At 39.2% G+C, this 23,478-nt stretch overlaps 1 protein-coding gene across 3 annotated transcripts in view; it reads right to left on the reverse strand.

Moving 5' to 3' along the window:
• Positions 1 to 8,359: 8,359 nt before the first annotated feature.
• FAM114A1 (family with sequence similarity 114 member A1) overlaps positions 8,360 to 23,478 on the reverse strand; it is a 61,257-nt gene continuing 46,138 nt past the window's right edge. For 2 of the 3 annotated variants that reach the window (XM_033106328.1, XM_033106329.1), the window contains 6 exons: positions 20,828 to 20,919; positions 18,883 to 19,044; positions 17,886 to 18,025; positions 14,734 to 14,806; positions 10,427 to 10,480; positions 8,569 to 8,708 (listed from right to left, as the gene is read on the reverse strand). In XM_033106328.1, the coding sequence (XP_032962219.1) occupies positions 8,607 to 8,708; positions 10,427 to 10,480; positions 14,734 to 14,806; positions 17,886 to 18,025; positions 18,883 to 19,044; positions 20,828 to 20,919 (623 nt within the window). In that variant the 3' untranslated portion in view covers positions 8,569 to 8,606. Of the gene's footprint in view, positions 8,709 to 10,426; positions 10,481 to 14,733; positions 14,807 to 17,885; positions 18,026 to 18,882; positions 19,045 to 20,827; positions 20,920 to 23,478 lie in introns of all 3 variants that reach the window. The other variant, XM_033106327.1, reaches the window with a different exon arrangement.

Here is a 23,478-nt window from a genome sequence, read left to right on the forward strand (position 1 = left end):
AGATAGCCAAAATGTTTTTCACACTTCACTACAAGCACCAAATGATTTAGACAATGCCAAGTAAATTACAAATCCATTTTGTAGTTCAGGAGGGTCATTAGGACTCAGATTCATTATCTGCTGAGACTTTTATTTTTTCTACTTTCCATTTATTACTCTACTTTGAGTGAAATGGCGCTGTAGGAGCAGAGCAGAGACCTCAGTTCATTCAACTGACACTTATTCGTGTCTACAATTTCACCATAAATTTGGAGAGGGAGAGACAGAAATTGGAAACGCGGGGATTAAAATCCCCTTGTGCTACATTTGTCAACATGAGCAGATTGTAAACTGCCTCTTGCAAATATGATATGTATCAAGCTAATAACTCTGAACCACAGACTTAGTCATTTGCTTGATGTTTCCCTCCAGAAGTTTCTGAAATTGCTCCTGTAGTCATTATGTATCCCAGAGCTGTTCAGGTTTAGTAGAAAGCGTAGAGACTATCTGGCTAAGGAAGTTGGAGTCCTCCTCCAATGAGAAGGAAATGACAAATTTTACTGTGTACATCATTGTATCGGTCTTCACAAACTATGCATTGGAAATACTTGGTTTGGGCCTTTCTGAGGAGAGGAGAGCAAGGAGAGATGTGTAGTCATCAAGATTGTCTTAGAACCTTATAGGAACATCGATGACGAGGAACTCCAAATCACTTAGATGTTCTCACTCACTCTCTGGCTCTTCTATTGAAAAATAATCTGTGTAGTTTACACTTGAAGTATTTGGCAGTACCCGATTCTCTTATCTCCCTGGTTAGAAGCATTTTTCTTTTGCTTCTTGTTTGGATTTTTGAAAATGTCATTACATAAATCATCCATTAATACGTTTTCATTATAAAAACATATAGATGTTACAAATTACACTGGATCTCCTTTGATTACTGTCAACTCCTCACGTTCTCCCCTACCCTACCACAACCCTTTCTACCCCTGTTCACAAGCATTGTTAATAGTTTCGTATGTATTTTTCCAGATCTTCTTCTTCTGTGTGTGTGCACATGTGTGTAGTCCATTTGTGTGTGTGTGCATGGGTTATTTTAGATGAATATATTAATACTCAGTACCATCCTGTAGCTTTTTATTTACAATCAGTGAGGCACTTTGGGCTCTGATAGTACAGAGATCTATTCCATCTTGCTATGGACTGAACATTTGTGTCCCCCCCAAATTCAAATGTTGAAGCCTAACCTGTAATGCGATGGTATTTGGAGGCAGTGCCTTTGGGTGGTGCTTAGGTCATGAGGGTGGAGCCCTCACAAATGGGATTAGTGCCCTTATAAGAAGAGAGCTTGCTCCCTCCCTCTCTGATCACTGCCATGTGAGGATGCTGTGAGAAGACAGCCATCTGCAAACCAGGAAATGAGCTCTCACCTGACACTGGATCTGCTGGCACCTTGATCTTGGATTTCCCTGCTTTCGGAACTGACGAAATAAATGTTTCCTATTTAAACCACTTAGTTTATGGTATATTTGGTACAGTAACCCAAACTGATCAGATATATTCTTTTTATTCTTTTTTAACGGTTGCATAGTATTGGCATATCACAATTACTTATTGAGGTGGTTCTAATTTTTCACTATTGTCTACCCCAGCCTGATGAAAAGTCTTGAAAAATCCCTCATAGAGTGAATTTTTCTAAGTAAAAAAAAATATAAATTCCATTTACTTTAATGGAAAAAAGTTTACACATTTTGAAGCCCCCAAATCATACCTATTCATGCTAAAACACCAAAAACCATTAAAAAGGATGCAATTATTTGTATAGTTAAGGTTTCATAATATAATTCAACCAGATAGTTTCCACAATTACCCTATAAAACAGTTATTTCCATTCTCTCATTCAGTATTTACGGATTGTCCAGTTCCATTTGTTAATTCAACAAATAATTACTGAGCGCCTACTATGTGCCAAGCACTGCTTTGAGTGCTGGGAATATGGTAACAGACAAAAAAAAAATCCCTGTCTTATGTCTTATCCCTGCACTTACATCCTAGTACAAGTCAGATAATAAACAAATTATTAAGATACAAAGGATGTTGGATAGCAATACATCCTAGGGAGAAAAAAAAAACAAAGCAGGCAAAAGGAATTTTAAATATTGGGAGGATTGCAATTTGAGACCTCACTGAAAAAGTGGCTTTTGAATAAGATGTGCAAGAAATGGGGGTGCGGGGACTGTGAGTCAGCCTGGAAGTGTCCCACATATTCCTGACTAAGACGCCCTCGAGGACCAAATAACTCTTTCTGACAAATGGCCACAGTCTTTCTGCCCTGCAGTTCATCATTTGGTTTCTTATCCTTTATCGCATTTCCTAGCCGTGGAATTTTTTCCGAAGATAGAGCTTTGTTGCAGAAGTGTCAAAGGCAGTCATAGTTTTTACTGAGAGATGGATTGCCCGACATGAGGTTTATAACGTAAGGGAGAATGGGACATACAGGCTATCCACTTTCTCTTGGGAGCAGGAAAAATGTGGTTAGCGCTCTGACAGGGAGTTTTGTGGAGCAATTTGTCTCTGCCTGACACCATAGGATAGAGAGAGGGGAGCCCAGGTATTTCTCTGGAAGAGAAGAACTCCACCCAAGGGAAAATGAGCAACTTTTCCTTTTTATGATCAGGTAGCTGCTTGTTGGTGGGCTCCGTCTAGCATTTTTCATACTCCCTGGTTGTAAATCCTACCTCTTTCAATTATTACTTAAGATAACCTTAGGCGATTATTTAATCTCTCTGAGCTTCATTTTTCATCTGTAAAATGGGTATGATAACAGTAGTTCTCTCATAAGGTTGACATTGGGGATTAAATGAGATCATGGAGGTTAAGTATCTGGAACATAATAACGACAAGGAGAAAATTCTGAGATGTCCTAAATTAAACTACAGCAGACCAGAGGGTCAGAGGAAGCGCCAAGAGGAGATTGTTAGTCAGTTAACTGCAAGGCAGTCTGACAGAAGACTGCTCATATTCCTAAGTGTATGTTGGAACTTTGAATTAACTTCCAGGTAGCCATTTCTGTGATTTTCTAAGAGAATAGCGAGGCACCACCGCACCCCAGGAGCCTCTGTTTCTTGCTTAGGTATGAACTTTCGAGACTTGCCCACAGCCAATCCAAAGGAGCAACCGCTTCTTCCTTACAGACTCTGCAGTTACCCCAGAACTGTCCTTGCTTTATCCTTTATCCTGCCACCCTTTATCTATAGTCAATGTAAATTCTGTCAAAACAACTTATGTTCTTTCTTCCCCCTACTTGATGTATAAAAAAGACTGTCAACTCCAGGGCAGTGGACATGTTGCCTTTCCCACCAAGCGCTGCTGTTGGTGGTTTAGACTTCATGCCCCAGGACCTGGTCCTTTATGGCTCAATAAAACCTTCCTTTTAAAAAGGCTTTCAGCCAAGGAAGTTGAGTTTTTTGTTTAATAGTAAGTACCCAATTAAATTACAGCAGACTAATGAAGTGAGTACACCACCACCTCCACCACCACCACCACCACCACCACCACCACCACCACCACCAATCACCATTAACGCCACCATCACCACCCCTATCACCACCACAACCACCATCATCATTTCTTGGGCTTAATAATGAACAGAGCCAAGTTCAGGGACAAGAAGGCATTGTTTAATACATCTTTAAAACATCTATCACTAACTCACAGCACCTAGTACTGAAGATCCAGCTGAAAGGCTGCCTAGACAAGTCGGTAATCTTCAAGGCAAGGAAAGTATAAAAAGCTTCCTGCTCCATGCAGGTAGTAGAAGGTTAAGGATTTTTAGGGAGGGTAGTAAATTACAAAGGGTCTTCCCTGGTACCAGTGGGAGTGGGAGGAAGAAATGAAGCCATTTCAGGAATAGCAAAGGCACCTGTGAGACAGGATGCTGTGTTGATGACGACTAGAAAGCTGCTTAGTGTAAATGTCTATGAAACAGTGAAAACGCCTGCAGTGAGAACAACCCAGGGGCCCCATAACCTCGTATGGCTCCATTCTGGATCGCTTTAGTCCCAGCTTGTTCTCAGTTGCATGGAAACAACAAGAGCTGATAACCAAGTCTTTCAACTATAAACCTACCTCACAGCATAAAGAGAGCTAAACATATAAGTGTTCAGGTGCCTCTAAAAATAACATGTTACATTTCTCTTTGGTTAGGAGGCTCTATGTAATAGTTTAAAATGCTAGCTAGTCAAGTCACATGACCTGTGTTTGAATCCTGGCTCTATTTTACTAGTTGTATAACATTAGGTGAGTTATATAATTTCTCTGGGTCTCAATGTTCTCATTTGTGCTGTGGCAATTATAATAATATCTACCCAATAGGGCAATTATGGAAATTAAATCGGATAATGCATATAAAAGACTCAGTACAATTCCCAGCACATAGTAAATACATATCAATTATTATTATTGAAGTCTTTTAGATGGATTGTGTTCTGGTGAGATAAATGGAGAAAGGATAATATAAATGTAGAGAAAGAGAAAGGGAAGAAGAGATATGGAAACGAGAGGCAGGACTTTAAAAGCTGATCCTGGAACAGAGGCACTTAATGACTGTCAAAAAAAAAAAAATCATGAGAGAGAAAAAGGATAAAGATGGCAAAGACTCAAAGGCAGAGGCTTAGCTTTGTTTCCTGCCAAGGTTTCATCCATCTGGCCTTGGCTTCTATGCTGGTTTTTTTCTTCCAAATGGCAGCTCTAGAAGCCTGGTGGTGAAACTCAGGGCAGGGAGACAGACCATCTCTCAGTCACCATAAACTTCTGTACTCAGTGAAGGCATATAAGAAATGTACATATTATTCTTTTGCAATATAAAATCCTTTAGAGTCTAACAGAAGAGACAGGCCTGTCAAGTGAGTCAGCAGTGACCACAGGCAGATATAATCCTATTACTTTTTGGCTGACAGCTGATGCAGAGAAAAATACTCTTTGATCCAGACAAAGGTAAAGGTAGCTTCAATCCCAACACAAAACGCTGACACTCCAAATCAGCCTCTATTCCTAGTCTATCATGACCCTACACACCAGAGCGATCAGAAACATCATCAATACCTTTCTTATTGTTGGGTTGTAATAATTTAATCATCGCTGAAGGGAAAATGCTCAAAGGAAAAAAAAAAAGAGAGCAGAATGGTTTCTTCGTTTAATAGCAGATATTGAATTGGAGCATCTATTATAGATGAACATACAGAAAATGAACATAAACGTGAATAAGTTATAAGATATCTTGAAAAACGACACAAATGGTTAACCACAGGATTTTTCTCTTTTATGTGACGAAGGGCTGGTCTGAATCTACTCCTATGGCTTTTTGAATTCTAATTGACTATAAAACCAGGCCAAAACTGCAGTTCTAAGATGGATTTTCAGTATATCTCTTGTGATGTGTGCCTTTACAAACACAAGAATTTAAGAAATCAACTTAAAACTCGGATCTGAATATAAAAATGTAGGACATGTTTAAGAGGAAGATCAAAGGGCAAATTTTACTTTATAAAAATTACCTTGAGCCTGAAGAATAAATGCTTTTATAAAATTAAGCAGATTCAAGTTATGTATCACAATGCACCCCTCTGTTCAGCACATGCGTGCACACACACGCGTGCGCACACACACACACATACACATTTAGGAAAGAAGAGAAATATGTTTATTTTACATTTTTGCTAAATTGCTTCCCTAAGATGTTGTCTTGGATCTCTGGGGTGGCTGTGATTGGAATCTGCCTGCTTTTCCAATCTTAGCTTAAGCCGAGCATGGCTGGGCTGTGCAGAAGGTAACTTCCCAGATATGGGACCACCTGGGCCGGCTGACTTCTGCAAAGCACAGAAACGCTCTCATTTCTGGATTCAGACATCTACCCTATACTTAGCACTTTCCTTTAGCCTGCTCAAGGCTGATGCTTCTTTCATGGTTCCTTAGTTGGTGTAAGGGACTCAGTAGCTCAGTCCTGCCACTGCCTCAGCTAGTCACACGCCCTTATTTAACCATGAACTTGATGTGCGGCCCAGTATGAAACACAGGGAAAAGAGAGACTTCAGTTCTCAGTGGGAGAAAATATTTAAGCTTAGGCCTCTGTTTTAAGATTTGGGACTCAATCTTGCTCTCTAACGGTATGAGTATCAATACCCCAAAGGAATTTCTCTTAGATGCATTTTGCTTTGAATTTGAAATGCTTTTGATGCTTTTTATTTAATAAGGCACAGGCACAGGACTTCGTTCATTATTTAGACTAGAACTTATTTTGCACGTGATGTAAGAAAAATCTGGCATGCTTGTTCAGGGTAATTGCACAGAGTGAAATGAACCCAATTTATGTAAAGGATTATTGAAGGAATAAAAACCTTCCAAAGTAAGCCTGCTAAATCATTCATTGACATTTTGACTAAATCTGGATCCTGCGCTTTGCCAGCTTTTAAAGCAAAGCAAAGGAGCAATTATTTAAAAGTGATGGTGAAAAACAGTATTGAAAGAGAGCAATCCTGGAGGGCAGATATATTTTAAATGAGTATTCTCTCTTAAATAATGTAATTCACAGACCATGGAGCTAGGCCCCGGGAATCATCTCAGTTTATGTTGTTACCTGGCAATCTTCAATATTCTATCGTTAAAAGGCCTGAAAATGCAACGTAAATAATGTCCCCCATTTTAAAAGAATTATCTCTCTTATTCTTTTACAGATTGCTGTTCTTTTTATGGTTTAAATTTTGCTATGCATTAAATGGGTTCAATTAAGCTTAAAGTCTAATTCTGGGTATCCAGCTTCTTTGAAACTATTTGTTTCTTTTATATTTTCAGTTAAGGTCTATAAATTTATCTGATGTGCAAAAATCTGATGGGAAGAAATTATAAAATCTAAGTCCTTTCCTCTGCTCTATACATAAAAAGTCCAAAATTTCTAAAGAGGTAGATGTAACATTTTCATTAGTAAATAGTTCTCTAGACTTAAGAACAGAAACATTTCAGGCAATCAAAAAGCAAGTAGAAAAAAAAAAAAGGCCTCTTTAACTTATTCCTCAGATAATTTTTTCCCCAGATTGTAAATAAATTGTTCGTATGTTTTCCATGTGGCCGTTTCAGGATATACACAAATGAAATACAGGACACAGACAAATGAAATGCTACAAGATATTAAAATATCCCTACTTCGCCTGTATGGAACAAAGGCAGTCTACTCTATTAGAGGAATAAAAGCAAATACGAAGCAGGGATTTTTCATGCTTGCAAAAGTATAGGCTGCATTTGTCCTGGAGAGAGCCACTGGGCAAGGCGTCTTGTGACAGTGCTTGTAGGGGTGTCGATGGGCTCTGAAATAGCAGCATTACATAATATCCCCACCTGGAATGAGCATCTGGAGCTCAGGAGAAGTGCCCATTGAAAATGCCTCTCCTGGCTACAGGGTCTTCTGTGCATGGATCTGCTCATGGATCAATATGCCAGTTAGCCAGCCTACACATCAGTATTTTCTGCCCTTTAGAAGCAATGATGGCACATGCTCCGAATGAGTATGATCTGTATAATTCATAAGATAACCTGACTCAACTGTACTAGATTTTAAAATGCAGTCCTGGGGGTCTACTGTGTTGAAATCCCTTTTTCTATATGAGTACTTCCAAGCTTTGTAATTATGCTATCATGTATTTATGGTCATAAGAAGTCAATTTTGAACTAAATACTCTTTAGTACCCCTTTTCATATATATTTTCATCCCATATACTAAAAGTTCAGACAATTAAGTTGCGAACTTTCCACTGTGTAAGCGCACGGTGGAAAGTTTGCAAACTTAATTGTGTGACCTCGTAGAAAGTTTGGGATAAAACAGTTTAAGGAGTGTGGAAAAATACAATAAATTGAAGGGTAGAACATATTAAACACGACTAATTCACCTTGTTCTGCAAATTTTTTAAGGTTTAGAAAATTTATTAGTATTTTAAAGGAGTTTAAGAATTATTATAAACCCTCTATCAGAATATCTATCTTGATTGGGGTGAGATCATGCTACTCTATTGTGAGCATAGAGTAGGAGCTCAATAAATGCTTTCCAAGAATGAATGGCTATAAAGAGATAATTATGTTCCTCTTTAACCATAAGAAGTAAATCTATAAGTAGTGTTATCTTTGCCCATGGCATTTATGCAACAAAACTAAGTTCAGTATTAGAATTGATTTAAAGTAATACTATAAGAATGGAAATTTTAAAGGTAGAAATTCAAAGAGTTAAAAAAAAAAAGTTTAGGTAGGGTCTTTCCATGAATTTCTAAATATAGCATGCTTGACCAGGAAAATGGCAGTGAGCATTTGTGAATGAATTTCAGATTAAAGGAAATTATCAATACAAAGCTGTGTAAATTTAAATTAACACAAAGAAAATACGACTATTGTAAACCAACCATGTACATTAAGAGAAACGATACTCTCTTTGAACTTGCATTCTCAATACTGTCTGTGCAAAATTGCTTGTAGTGTTGTCAAAGGGGTGTCTGCAGCCAGATGCGTAGAAAACATCACCTTCAGTGATAAATATATCAAAGCAATGTAGCCTGTTGTTTCCTTTATTGAGATGGAGTCTGGCCAGATCATGGCTGTGCTTCTGAACAACTGGCCTGGATATGTGAAACCTGCAGAACTGGCAACAGCAGCTGGAAGGCGTCCTGTATGTATGTCGTGCTATTGCAGCCCTGAGAGGAGAACAATGGAGTTGAAGGGTTATTTCCATAGTTCAGGCTCGACAGTTCTTCCAATTTGATAACGTTCCCTCTCATCAAGCCCCAAAATATATAATAATATTTTTCTTGTAATATTGGTGCTTAGAGAAAATGTAAACACATTCCTTTGGATGGAGTGTGTCCAGCTCTTAATTTTCTACAGTAACAGAGAGAAGAATTCACTCAGAATGAGGCACATCAGTGTCTGTGTATTCATGACCCAGTATGTCCAGTCTGAACTATCCTCTTCCTAGATCAACCCCACTGCCCTGAAATAACACAAACGCATAGTGTGCAGCAGGCTCTAGTTTGTCCTAACCTATAGCTGAATAAACAAGAACGGTCTACATAAAGCTAAGTGGAGGTATTATTGTGGCGTTATTCATGGCAAACCTTGAACACTGTCATCCTGCCATGTGCGTTAGTACCTTCTCCTTGGTTTGTATATATGACATTGCCGCTCATATTCTATGGTGCTCTAACATACAGTATTAGAGGGAGGGGTCATTTAAAGTTTCAGGTAACCACAGCATGAGAAAACTTCCAGTGGGAGAATGGATAAACATCTGACCTCATGTTCTTCATGACTGAGGTGATAAATTAATCTGCTAATGCCTTCTGGGTGGCCAGGGGAGAGATTCTTTTGTTCTTCTGTCTCTGGGTTTCCTCTTAACTGTGTCTGTCCCTCCAGAACCTGCGACTACACGCCTTGTCCCTTCTGGTCGACTCCATTCCTCGGTGTGGCTGTGACCTATACAATAACACTTGGTGCCACCACTTTGTTCCTTTTATACCTTGGTAGTCTTCCTGAACAGTGAGGCATGACTATTAAACACACTGCTACAAATATACAGGTAGCCCTCCAAGAAGTTCAGCAATTTTCAAATTTTGCAACTGACAGCTACTTCAGACTATAAAAAGCTGGTGTATATTCATTGGCATGTGCAAACTTGGCTTGTTAGCATCTTGTGGCTTTAGTTGGGTGCCCTGTGGCTATAGATATGCCAGTTTCTTACAGTGTGGCCCCTAATGGAAGGTCTTCCTCCACCAACCATAGGTAGAATACAGTGCCTGATGACTCAAGAATGTCTGTGGGACTCTTTTCTTCTCTCATATCACTGCTTCTGGCAAAGACACAGTGGTGTCAGGGCAGCTTCCAATCTATGCTATAAAGTCCTGCTGAGTGGACAGGCCACAGAGCAAGTGGTTGCAGAGGATGGCGCCTCTGGTCACCGAACAGGCAGAGGCTCAACAGTCTACTTGTCATTTTGCCAGATGGAGCTCAGACCCAGCTAAACCAAAAGGTATTGTGAATGGAGGGAAGTGCCCATTTTTAAGAAAATCACCATTGAGCAAGAATCCCTTATGGCAGCCAATAATCACAATGCTAAATCTGGCGTCAAACTTGGCAGCAAAAATCTGCTTCTGCCAGAGAAAACAGCGACGGAAATTAATGTGCAAGCTTAGCATTTCTCTTTATAATCAGGAATTCTTGAAAATGAAGTATTGTTGCTTCACGAGAGGGTTTACAGCTGGTTGAGCTCCACAAATGTACTCAAAAAAGACTGTTGATGATAAGATTTAGAATTGCACTAACATTAACTGCCTGGGAGAAAAACCAAAAAAAAAAAAAAATCGTAGCCCTAACATTTGCTTTGATTGAGAACCACCTTCTCTCCAGGGCCACTTACCTCTAACAGTACACTATTGATCACGGGGTTAAGGACTTCGGCCTTCTTGTTGCTCTGTGGAATCGAAGGATGAAAGTGACAGATTAGGTGCTTATTCTACAAGGCTTGCTACATAAAATGTCATACACTGGCTTTGTTGAGGGATTACTTAGAGAAGAAGGGGAGGAGAAGTGCAATGCTTACTCTAGACCAAGCTTCATATACGCTGCTTCCCCTATAGTATCTCATTTAATTTTGACAGAACTCCTAGGAGGGAGGGAGGTATCGTGATAAGCCTAATTTAAAGATGAGAAAATAGGAATCAGGAAGGTTGAGTAACTTGTTTAAGGTCACATAGCTAGAAATTTAAACTCTGACCTTTCTAACTATTTAAAGCTTGTAGCAGGTCTGGGATTAGGGTGAGGTGAGTGAGGCTGAGTTGTACACGTGCAGGGTCAGATCCTATTTTTACATAAAATTTTGATATTTTGTTCATCATCATGATACTTTTGCAATCATATTGATTTTTAGAAATATTGCATTATAATTACTATCTAGATGACTGAAGCTGTTTCTTTGTCTTTCTTGGTAGGGGATGCTTAAATTTTACAGGTGAGTTAGGCACCTCACTCCCTACCCCAGTCCCAGCTGTTTGTTAGTCTTTTTTTTTTTTTTCCTTCTCATTCTAAATGCAAACATGGGTACTTGGTTATATGGTGTGCCTTCCAGATTGGTAGCAATATTAAAACATTCTTAAATATAACTTGCAAAAAAAAAAAAAAAAAAAAAAAAAAGGTCTGCAGATCCCAGTTTGCAAAACATGAGTATATATAAAGCACAGATTACAAAGTCTGATATAAAGTAGGTGTGCAAAAATGACAGCTAGTGCTAGTATCATCGTTATTATTCCCACTAGGTCTATCCATCAGAAGTCTTCTCTATCTAAAATGTTAAATCTACTCTTAGACAATAAATAATTAAAGGGCCTGGAAGAGAGAGGGCAATCTTAATCAGCTGGTTTCCTTCATGTACCCAGAAGACTTTATGGTAAACAAAAGTACATAAATGAAATACATCTTTCCCAAGCAGCCCCCTTTCATTGACAATACACTACTGAGGATGAAGTATTGTCTTAGCAGGGAAACCATAATGGAGTCTTGGGGAAAACAAAATCTTTAAAAACCCAGTCATTTTAGTAAGTAACCAAAAAATCCATTATGGTATTTGCTCTCATGTTTATTTGATTATCAATAAACCTCTAAAATATAATCGAAATGAGGTTTTCAGACTCAATGAGATGTGCAAGCAATTTTAATAGAGCCTGGAAAGCAATACACACTCATTAACTTCCAGTTATGAATAATGGCTATTTTAGAGAACAGAAACAATGACTTGATGTAAATGATTCATCACAGTACAAAGTGAGGAGGATTGTTGGGGCAAGATGGCATTTCAGTAAACGCTACTTAGATTTAGCATTTTCTTTCTCCAAAATAAGAACTGTGTCTTCCTGATTTGGTGCACGCAAACATTTGTACACATGTGAATATACAATTAATTCTTGAACTACGTGGGGGTTAGGGGCACTGACCCCTCCTCCCCTGCAGTCAAAAATCTGCAGTCAAAAGTCAAAAATAGCACTTTTGACCTCCCAAAAACTTAACTCCTAATAGCCTCCTGTTGACCGGAAGCCTTGCCAATAACATAGACCATTGATTAACACATATTTTATATGTTATATGTAGTATATACTGTGTTCTTACAAAACAATAAGCTAGAGAAAAGAAAATGTTATTAAGAAAAATCATAAGGAAAACACACTTCCAGTATTTACTGAAAAAAAATTTGCATGTAATTGGACCTGCGCAGTTCAATCCCATGTTGTTCAAGGGTCAACTGTATACACGCACGAATTCAAGTACAATACCCATGTGCTAGAGCTTTGCTACTCAAAATGCAGCCTGTGGGTTAGGAACATTGTTTTCACCCTGGGAGCTTGTCAGAAATGTCGAAGGTCAGTCGCAGACCTACTGAATCAGAATCTGCATTTTTACAAGATGTGCAGGTGATTTCCTTGTACATTAAGGTTTGAGAAGCCCTGTGCTGGAATACAATACGTTGAAAGGAATGGAGAGCAGTACCATGAATATTGCCCACTAGCGTAAATAAATTAATGCTTAACATGAATCACATAAAACATACAACACACATACATGCACACATATACACCCTCATCACTAGATAACCACGGAGAACCAAATATTTGGCTGCCTGCTGTGTCTGAAGGGCAGCTGACTGGAAGTTGAGAGATCAATTGCAAGTCCTGGGTGAATCAGTTCACATCTCTGCGACTTGGTTTCTCACCTAGTAAACTTTGGAAAGAGTGGGAAGAGGGTACAGTAGAGGCTTTGGAAGCTGAGTCACTGAGGCCTGATTAAGACCTCACACCTCTCTGTATGCCTGGCAGTTACACCAAAGTCCATGGGTGTCAGCTAACTTAGACAACACTGAGTACATAAATTAATTTTGTCGAGCCTGTCCTATCAATGAGCTTCCACCTCCCCGTTACATACACTGAAGCTCTATTGCTGAAGGCCTAAAATTAGGCAAATATAAAAGCTGATGTTTTACCAAATAAGAGAAGTAAACCAGATTCCCTGACAGCTGAATGAATAGATAGTATGTAGCTCACCCCTTATTAACTGAATCACAGAAGTATGGGAGACACATATCTCCTGACAGGTCCACAATCATTTTCAATTTTTTTCACAACAGCCCTTTGCCGGGGTTTGGGGGTCGGGGAGGTGCACCCTTGCAGCCAGGTAGCTCTACATGATATGATTCTGTCTCTAGTCTCTACTGGTGATACCAGGATGGCTATATGATACCCCCCTCCCGCCACACACACACACACACACACACACACACACACACACACACACACACACACACACACTGCCTTTCAAACCTTCTCACCCAGGAACCCAAAACCCGAATGGAGAGAATTGAGAACTGCAGTAGTTGAGTCCCATTAACGGCAACACAGGAGCTCTGGTGCTGGGGCCCTACAGCGGCTCACATTTCGCCACTGCCTTTAATGAAGACCTTTTTCTGTCTAAATTATTTAGAGCTTGTTTCTGTGACTTCCTGTTATGGGTTGAATTGTGTCCCCCAGACAGATATGTTGAAGTCCCTAACCTCTAGGACATCAGAGGTGACCTTGTTTGGAGACAGGGTCATTGCAGATGTCACTCCTTAAGATGAGGTCGTACTGGTCATACCCGAAACCAATGTGACTGTCCTTATAAGAAGAGGGAAATCCAGACATAGATATGCACAGAGGGAGAATAATGTAAAGAGGGAGAAAAAGGTTACAGTTATGCTGCCAAAAGCCAAAGAATGCCTGAGGCTACCAGAAGCTGGAAGAGGCCCGGAAGGATCCTCTCCTAGAGGATTCAGAGCAAGCATGGCTCTGCCAACACCTGGCTCTCAGACACCTAGCCTCTACAACTGTGAGACAATAGATTTCTGTGTTTAAGTCACCAGTTTGTGGTACTCGTTACAGCAGCACTAGGAAACTAATACATTTTTACTGTAAAACACTCTAAATAAAATAGGAAGAAAAATCTGCTGTTTCTCATGGAAAGAATCATCCACCCTTGCATCCTGGGCTTTAAAAGAAAAATCAGAAAGGTTAAAAATGAATATTTTCTACTTGTCTTCTCCGATACCACTATGGTAGGGTTATATAATATGACAAATTTTTAAAGAAAAGAACCAGAAGCCACACCTCCAAATGAACGATGAGCCTTTCCAAGTCATTACCTTGGAGAACAGAAACACTTATGACTATTGGTGATATTTTTTCTTTTGGTTAAAGTTGAAGTGTAACAATAAAGCAAAGAAACTTTTCATCTTGGGTAGCTTATCAAATAGGTTCCCAGGGCAACAGTGAATGTGAATATTCAAAATTCGTTGTTTTAAGAGAGACTCTTGGATTACATATCCCAGATATTAAGTAATGGAAGGGACCTTCATTTGACGTTTAAAAAGCAAATAAAGAAAACGAGGCCCAGAGCAGTTTGAAAACCCACCCAACACGTCAGGTAACTGAGATGGCAGCATCAGGGCTGGAACGCAGTTAGCTGAGAGCTCTACGCTGCCTGTCAGAGAATGTGCACTTGGGCTGGTTTTAGTAAATGTCACGGCGGAGCTTCTATTTTGTGGAGCTACCAAAGAAGGCACTGCATCCTACACTTTTCCTCAGAGCCCCTCATAGACCCCTCTCCCTTAGAAAAGGTGAAAAAAAGACAGTATTATAATCTTACCCCAACAGTGGTTAAGGAATTCGTAAACTTCTTTGATAAGGAGGCCACTTCATTGCACATTGCAGTAGTTAATCTGAAATTTAAAAATAAAGTGGTTTGGGATTTTCAATGAAGTAAAATAATTTAACCATCAAGACAATTATTGATATAAATACAGTTCTCCACTTAAAAGAGTGGCACACAGCTTGAAGATGCTCTGTAGAAATGTTTTTCTCAATAATCTTCCATGATTCACAAACAGTTTAAGTTCTTCATTAAAGAACAATCGTCTGACTCAGCCTAACCACCTTTTGGAGTCAAAACCACATGCAGGAACTGTGGTACATTTATACAACAGAGTATTACGCAGCCATAAAGAAGAATGAAATCTTACCATTTGCAACAATATGGATGGACCTAGAGAACATTATGCTAAGTGGAATAAGTCAGACAGAGAAAGACAAATACCACATGATCTCACTTATATGTGGAATCTAAAGACAAGAATAAATGAATGAACTAATCAGAAACAGTCTCAGAGACATAGAGGAAAAACTGAGGGTTGCCAGATGGGAGCGGGGGTGGGGGTAAGGGGGAAAGTGAGGGGATTAGAAAACACAATCAGTAACCACAAGATTGCCACGGGGATACGAAAGTCAATTTGGGGAATGTAATCAATAATGTTGTAAAGATTTTGTAGGGTGTCCGATGGACACTTGTCTCGTTAGGGAGACCACCTCAGGGATGATGTAGATGCCTGATCACTGCATTGTACACCTGAAGCTGAAGCTGAACAAGAATGAATGTCAACTACAAGTTTATATATATATATATAGTTACAAGAAGCGGAGTACAGCATTAGGAATAGAGACAGTGGAAATGTAATAGCTGAATGTGATGTCAGAGGGGTAGTAGATGGGGCTGGGGGGGGTTATCACTGTATGAGGGATATAAATGATAAATGTTTAAATATTACATTATTTTGTACATCTGAAACTAATTAAAAAAACAAAACAAGCAAAAACAAAAACATCACATGCGGGAAAATATCAGTCTTGAGCTCCACAAGTAGATAGGAGTAAGACTCTTGCCAAGTGGATTTTCTCCAGCTTTTTGGTCATTTTTAAATAATAATGAACATCCATCGAGGTGATATGTTAAACACTTACGGGTGCATAATTGCATTTAATCCTCAGAGTGACCTTATGGGTTACGTTATTATTCCCGTTTTATAGATGAAGAAACTGACATTTAAGAAGGTTAAGTAACTTGGTTAGGACATGCAGTAGTGACAGAGCTGGGATTCAAACTCAAGTGTCTCAATATCTTGACTATGTTTTTATTGGATGCCTCAAAATAAAGATCCTGTAGAATATATGTTTTTAAGACTTATATCAAAACTCCAAGTTTATTCCAGCCATTCCACTTCTAGGACTTTACCCTAAGAAAATGATTCAAGAGAAACACAAATATTTCACCAAAGTGATGTTTGTCATAACATTACACATGATGACAAAAACAAAACAATCTAATTAACTAAGAGTGTGGATACTGTCCAATTTTTTAAAATAATTCACATATATGACTTTTATGAATAGTGATTAAAATGTCATTGGAAAAACATTAACTCTAAGTTTAGAATCTAACATGTTAAAAGATCTAGTGAAGTCACTACGGGTAACTGTTGTTTTGAGAAATACGGGTCCTTATTTAACCTATGCATCCATCCATCCATCCATCCATCCATTCCTCCACCCAAAACTTATCAGCAGAAAGGCTCAGGAGTAAGGCTAGGAAATAGCACAGAGCCATTCTGTCTATGTTCTTGGGCCGGTGGACGGAGAAGCACTAATTATGAGACAAGTGTGAGCCTTATTACAAAGCTTGGTAAGGATAGGACAATCAGGGCTGAGAATCAGAAAGGAGCTAAGGGTAAGGTCCTGCTATCTATGCTCAAGGACTTCTGAACTTCAGCCCTCCTCTTTCACATCAGTAAGCAAATACAAAATAGTACTTAGATGTTTTCCTTAATATTTTAAACTTTTCTATTTTGCCTTTTCCTTTTCCTTCTCTATACTTTGAGGTAAGTACCTATTTATTTATTTATTTATTAGTTTTAATGGTATATTAAGGGCAGGATTGTACAGTTCTTGTAGTATCTTTGATTTTCACATTTAGATATGAAAATCTAAACCAGATGACCAATCCTTACAAGTGAGGAAAAATGCCACCAGCAGCACAAAGACACTAATATTTGACCTTTTGGAAGGTCTTTCCTCTAAAAATTTCCACCCAACCTGCAATGCCAAATTCAGTAATAAGCAAAGGCAAGATAAGCGAGGTGAATGAGTGTGTTGAGGTGTGTGTGTGTGTGTGTGTGTGTGTGTGTGTGTGTGTACACCCATATATTTCTAGGAGGCTCTTATTTTGGCCCCTGTGTATGTAAAATAATAAGATGATATTTGGACTTGTGCTAATTTTCTATACCACAACATACAGTCATGTGTATAAAAGTTAATGGTGTATTTTTCAGCTCCATACCAACTATTTTAATGAATATTCTACACCAACTATTTCCATGTATATAAAGTTACATATATATACATTTTTATTTCTAGATAAACAATAGCTTCTATTTATTGAAGAACATAAATATTATATGCATATACATGCAATCCACAGTGAACTGATTTACACTAGCGACCATCGTTGCCAGAATTCAGAATATTTAGAGCTGGTGTAAGTAAGTCCCTAGGAACATTGTGGGGTGTGTTTACATATTTTTGTGAAGCTTGCTAAGAAGTCACATTAAGGTATCCTTTCTCTATTCGTGTGGTATGTTGAAAATGTCATCACCCTCAAAGGTCTGTACTTCCAAGACTTTGATCGATTATAATAAACACTTACTTATTTCTGAATGATTTAGGGTGTCTTCCCTTAAATCTCTTCATAAATAATTTCCGTAGTGTCTAATTTATTATTATTATTATTATTATTGCTAACATGGCTCATTTCTTAAAAGAGTCCTTGTTCCTTAAGATGACCACAGAACACTGGAATCAGTTGACTTGAAATCTGAATCTTTAGTAGCTTAGGATGTGTGTATGTGTGCATGTATTTGAATGGCAAATGTTTATAAAATTGGAAAAATAAGAATTAAAAATAACATTTACTTTATCAGAACTTTTGCTTGGTCCTGAGCTGGTTTTTCCTCTTCTTGTCCATGAAGAATTAATTCTGCTACTTTATGAAGCTGTTCAATACAGCGTGCTGTTACTTCTGCCAGACTTTCGATGGACAGCATGTACACTTCCTGAAATAAGTGAATACAAGTAAGAAAATTATTCACTAAGGAGATGCTTTTTTTAAAGCCCTGTGATATTATATGTATATGTATACATACATATATAATTTTTGGAAAGAAAACTCAAATATGACCTGAAAAAGTTTACCCAAAGATTAATGGGCGTGTCTAAGACTTTTCTAAGTAGAAATGCGGCCAGAAAGTAGAAGTGCTGCCTGGTTCCCAGGGACAAGGTAAGCCTTATTCATTTATGTCCCCAGTTCTCAGAGCAATGCTGGGCACACAACAGACAGGTGCTCAAGAATGAGTTTAGAAGGGAGGCTGAATGAATAGGCCTCAATGGACATTCTTCTTCGAGTGACCTAATTTTAAAAATTACTTTCTCTACAATTAAAATCCAATGTAAGATGAAGTTATTGCAAACTCATTTTGAACATAGGGAGGGTATATGTTATGCACATATATACTTATTAAACTGCAGAATAAAAACTATGGCAATGCTTTTTTGGGAAAAGTTTCAATTACCTCATTAGTTATGGGGCATAAAGGCATTTTATGGTTACAAATTTGCATACAAGATGGAATTTTACCCTCAAGGTAAATCAGCTATGTTCTTGTAGATCTTCTTTCCTAAAAATTATCATTGTAGAGCTATGGAGAAAAGCTACAGTACATAATCTATGCTAAGTCATGGATTGTCTTGGCATAGAGAGATTTTAGTGTGTATTATATTAGTACTCACATTTCTATAACGTGGAAAGGGTGCAAATGAAAATTAAATGGCTTCTCCACACTTAAAATTAGGCTGCTAACAAAATTAATATAATATTACTGCTTTTTAGGTGGACAACCTAACATAAATTTACCTCAACCGTTTTAGTTGTCTTTTCTTCCTTTTCATCTTCTTCAGGGTTTTCAGGTTTCTCTTCCTTTTCTTCCTTTTCAGTTTTCTCCTCTGACTCTTCTGTCACACTTACTGGCAGTATAGTTTGATCTTCTTCTACCCAGTCATGAGCTTTTTTCATGGCCTGCAAAGGCCCCCAACCAAAGAAATAAATTTATTATGCAAAAATGGAGAGTAAGAAATTCTAATCTTAAGACTAGGACCAAGTTGCCCTAAACCTTCAAGAGTGGTACCTTTAAAGAGTGATGGTGCAATTTCTTAACCTCCTTAAAAACACCTTGTTGTTGCTTTCAGGTGAATATAAAGTAAGAAAAGGGGACAGAATAAAAAGTGTGGAGAGAACATTACAGGGCTGGAAGACTTTTTAAAAAGCACTCTAAAATGATACTCAGACAAGAATAAAACTGGCAGTCACCTTGAAAGAGCGATAGTATATTTGTCACTTTTCATGACCAACTATAAAAGAATAACAGTACTTTTTAAAAAATATATACAGGTTAGAGATTTAGACAGGGTCATTGCTAAAGCAAATTTCCTCATGCGATAAGTCTCATGAAGCGCTTAATGTTTCATGAACCTAATAATATATCACGCTGGGAAGATGAAAGATGGCTCGGCTCTTCTCTAGCCATGCCAGGTCTTCTGACTTCCAGGGGAGAGGAGAGAAGAGCTGTTGGAAAGATGAACGTCGCTCTGTGACAAGTTTAATTTCACAGGAGTGCAGACTGAGCAACCTGTGGCCTCAAAACTGATGGCTAAATTGAATACGCAGAAACCACCTTCCCTATCTGCAATTCCATTTAGAAAAGGAGACTCACCCAGCTTTTATCAACATGGTTTAAGCTGTTTACTTAAGTGAAAGTTGTGTCTGAGCATATGCTAAACTTACTTCTTTCTCATCTTAAAGCTCACACGGTAAAATTTATCATGTCAGTGTTGAATGGCAAGTTAAAGGCAATAAGATTTGGGGAGACAAAACCGAACCACACTATCCTTGGTATCCTTTGTCCTCTTTTAAGGACAAAGGTTTACCTGACTATGTAAATAACCAGTGAAGCCTTGGAGACACCGCACACACTCTCCGAGCTGTGGCAGGTGCTGCACGGAGATGAATGAGGCAATTTCCCACTGTGTTCAAGTCACTGACCTGCCAGCATCAGTGACCTCTATCAGAGATAAAGAAATTACTCATCTCTCCTCCTCACTGCCTCATTCTGCCCTTTCCTCACCCACCTTGATAAACGAGGGCCTGTGTCAGCTATTGCTCGCTAAAGAGAAGAAAGGGAAAACAAAGGGAGAATAGGAAAAATGACACAGTCTTAAGTAATTAATGATCAATGTCCTCATTAAGAAACTCCACAGCAAGACCTTGTACTAACTTGCAAAACATCCTGTGGTACTATTAGAGGAAGCCACACCGTGAAAGCTGGAACATTCTTAGACATGATGTAGCACCAGCATCCCAGGTAGGAGAGGACGTGGGTTGATCTGGCTGATGTGCTTCTCGCTGCCTAATTCTAGCATGTCACTTTAGTAGGGGAGTGGGGAGAGGGAATTTTAAAAAGCCTCTTGGTGATTCTGTACCCCTCCTCTCTCCCTATGCTGAAGATAACCATTGCTCTGATACAGTATTCTATTTTGGGATGAAATGACTTGTTCAACGTCACAAGGTAATTATTAGTGCAGTTGCAACTAAAAAGACAGGTCTCATGACACAGTCTAGCATGTTCTCTGCCATCGCATTTCATTATGTTGCCTCCTCAGATCTTAATTACTGACCTCTGACTTCCTTCCACTCATGTGCCCTTTAAGGTTTGGGGTGTTTTCCATTTCAGGTGCATTTCTGGAATTTTACAACGGAGACCTTTCTTTTAAAAAACAAAAACTCAGACTCAGACAGTGCTGACCTTATTGAGTTTGTCAGGAGTGGCCGCAACATGTAATTCAAAGAGAAGCTCTGTAAGCATGCTAGCAAATTCTTCTCCCTTTTCTTCTGAGCCTAGAAATCGAAAATGACAGAAGAGGCACGATTTATTTTTCATCTTTTAGAATGTGGCAGCTCCCCCAACCTTACAGCCTCCCCTCCAGCTGTGGGGCAAAGATGAGTTTCCCCCTCTTATGAGCACAGCAGTGAGGCAGCAGGCGGCTGCTGGGTGGGGGCTGCTGGAGCCTTACTGCTCCCAGTGCCACCTGGGGCACCCGCAGGTGGGCCTGAAGGCAACGGGAGGGCGGGAGGGATGGGGGGGACACTGTCCATCTTGTTCACAGATAGGGGTGATCAGTAACTATTTGTTGAAGGAATGACTGAATGAATAAAGGAGGGACTTTTCTCAGGGCTGAGCGACCTGGGACGATACTGTATTTATAACTTAGAGTATTATGCTTAGCATGATAACCCTAATGATGCCCAGGGTACCCTGCTATGCCCACAGAGCCACACTGCTGAACAAGCAGACGTAGTCTTGATGGATGGTCTGCTATCTGATACAACAACATTATATCTCTGGAGAAAATTCCCAAGGTTTCCTAGGACACCTGTCCGGTCCTACAAGATATGTCTTCCCTCCAGATTGGAAGCTACCTAAGGACAGAGAAGGTATTTTTTTTGCTCATTCCTGAATCCAAAGCACCTAACACAGTGCCTGGAACATAATAGGTGCTAAAATGAACATTCACTGAATAAGTAATTTGTTAATAAATTATATCCTATATAATATGATTATATATAATATGTAACATGTTACATATAATATGTATTAAAAAATAAATTAACATCATTGTTGGGCAATAAAGAGGAGAGCCCTTTAAAAAGTTACAATATTATTTCTCTCATTTATATCTATGAGTTGAGGCCATTTTGGGGAAGTCCATTTTTAAAGTGTCTGATAGGTGCTAAATAATTGATTCCACAATGGATTTACCACCAGTTTTGGGGGGAATAAAAGCATCAGTAATCTGGCCTGATTTCATGATCTCAAAACCCTCTGAGAAAAGATACTCTGGCTTCTGTCAGTGGGTGAAAGCAGTAGCTTCAGGGAGAACTACTACGCCACGTGAGAAACGCTGTATCTAACACTTGCCTGCACATGTTCTTTTCTGTTTTATAGACAAAATGGTTAGTTAGCAGCTCGTGAAGATAGCCAGGGTACCTTGTAGATCTTTGTTCAAAACATTTGGCTTAATCAGTTTATCGTTACCTATAATTCATATATTCGCATGGGGGAGACACACTACTAAAATAGATAAGTAAAAATCTATGTGCTAAGTTTTATGGAGAAGTATATACCAAGGAACAGGAACAGGGGCAGCTGGGGGTTAGGAATTTCAAATGGGAGGGCAGCTGAGAAGATGCATTTAAATGATGACCTAGGGGAGAACCAGTATGAGCCACACCAGATGAGGGGAAGCCTTCCAGGCAGAGGTACGCCAGGGCAAAGTCCAGGAGGAAATGTGCCCAGCTTCTTGGGGACAGCAAGGAGGCCAAGATGGCCGAACAAGGGGCGGGGGTGTGCCTTGGGAGTTGAGAGAGAGATGGCTGTCTTTGTTCATGATGAAGCTGCTACACATTGTAAGCCAAAGAGGGAAGTGCTCTGACTGAGGAGGCTTTTGGAGCACCTAATCCTGTCCTCAGAGAGGTGTTCAGAAGGCTTCCAGGAGGAGGTGATGTTTGAACAAAGTCTTCAAGAATGAGAAGTCACATACAGAAAGGGAGAGCTTGGGGAGTGAGAGGTGGGGTGCGGGAAGGGAGGAGGGATTTGATTTCCTCAAAAGCTGAGATTCTCTCTCTGCTGGGCGATGGTCTTGGTGTCATCCTCTCTCGGTAGGCAAAGTAAGAGGGGCAGGGGCATATCTGGGCAGCATCCACAAGGTCTCATTCCCAAACGGCCTGGTTCTTCTCATTCTGTAGGAGGCCATGTTGCGGGGCAGAAAGAGGCCTGGAGGACTTGGAAGGCATTGGTTCTACCCTAGATCCTGCATTTAGTGACTCTGTGACTTGGGGCCAGTCACAGGGCTCCCTAGCTTCCAAACCCTCCTCTGTCAATTTACCGACCCATCTCCTCTTCAGCACTGTTGCAAGGAGGAAATAATACAACAAATGTGAAAATATTCTGTGAACACTAATGTTTTATGTCACTACATTTTTACGTGCTACAAACATATAACATAGGGAGATTAAAAATATTTGGGAGTAATCAACACGAAATTGGGACACAAGTACTTTGTGTAGCCCCAGCTTTTAAAAGTGCATTCATTCTATAAAACAAGAAAATGTACCAATAGCTCTGGCAAATGTTTTAGGGAAAAAAATCACAGAGGAAAATGGAAGTAGATAAAAACAGATGGTTAAAAATGTTGCAACAAAGAATGCTAATTATTACAACTCTTGGTCTGTATATATGGTTCAGAATATCTTCACCAAGGCATTAAAAGTAGAAAATAGCCTTTTAAAATCTCTTCACAGCAGTGGTAAACCAAATTAAAGATCATGGCAGTGTGATAAAATTATACTCTGCTAGAAAGACAAACATGCAAATCATTAGCTAACATTAATTCAAGG

This window comes from Rhinolophus ferrumequinum, chromosome 5 (assembly GCF_004115265.2).
Source record: "Rhinolophus ferrumequinum isolate MPI-CBG mRhiFer1 chromosome 5, mRhiFer1_v1.p, whole genome shotgun sequence".
NCBI lineage: Eukaryota > Metazoa > Chordata > Mammalia > Chiroptera > Rhinolophidae > Rhinolophus > Rhinolophus ferrumequinum.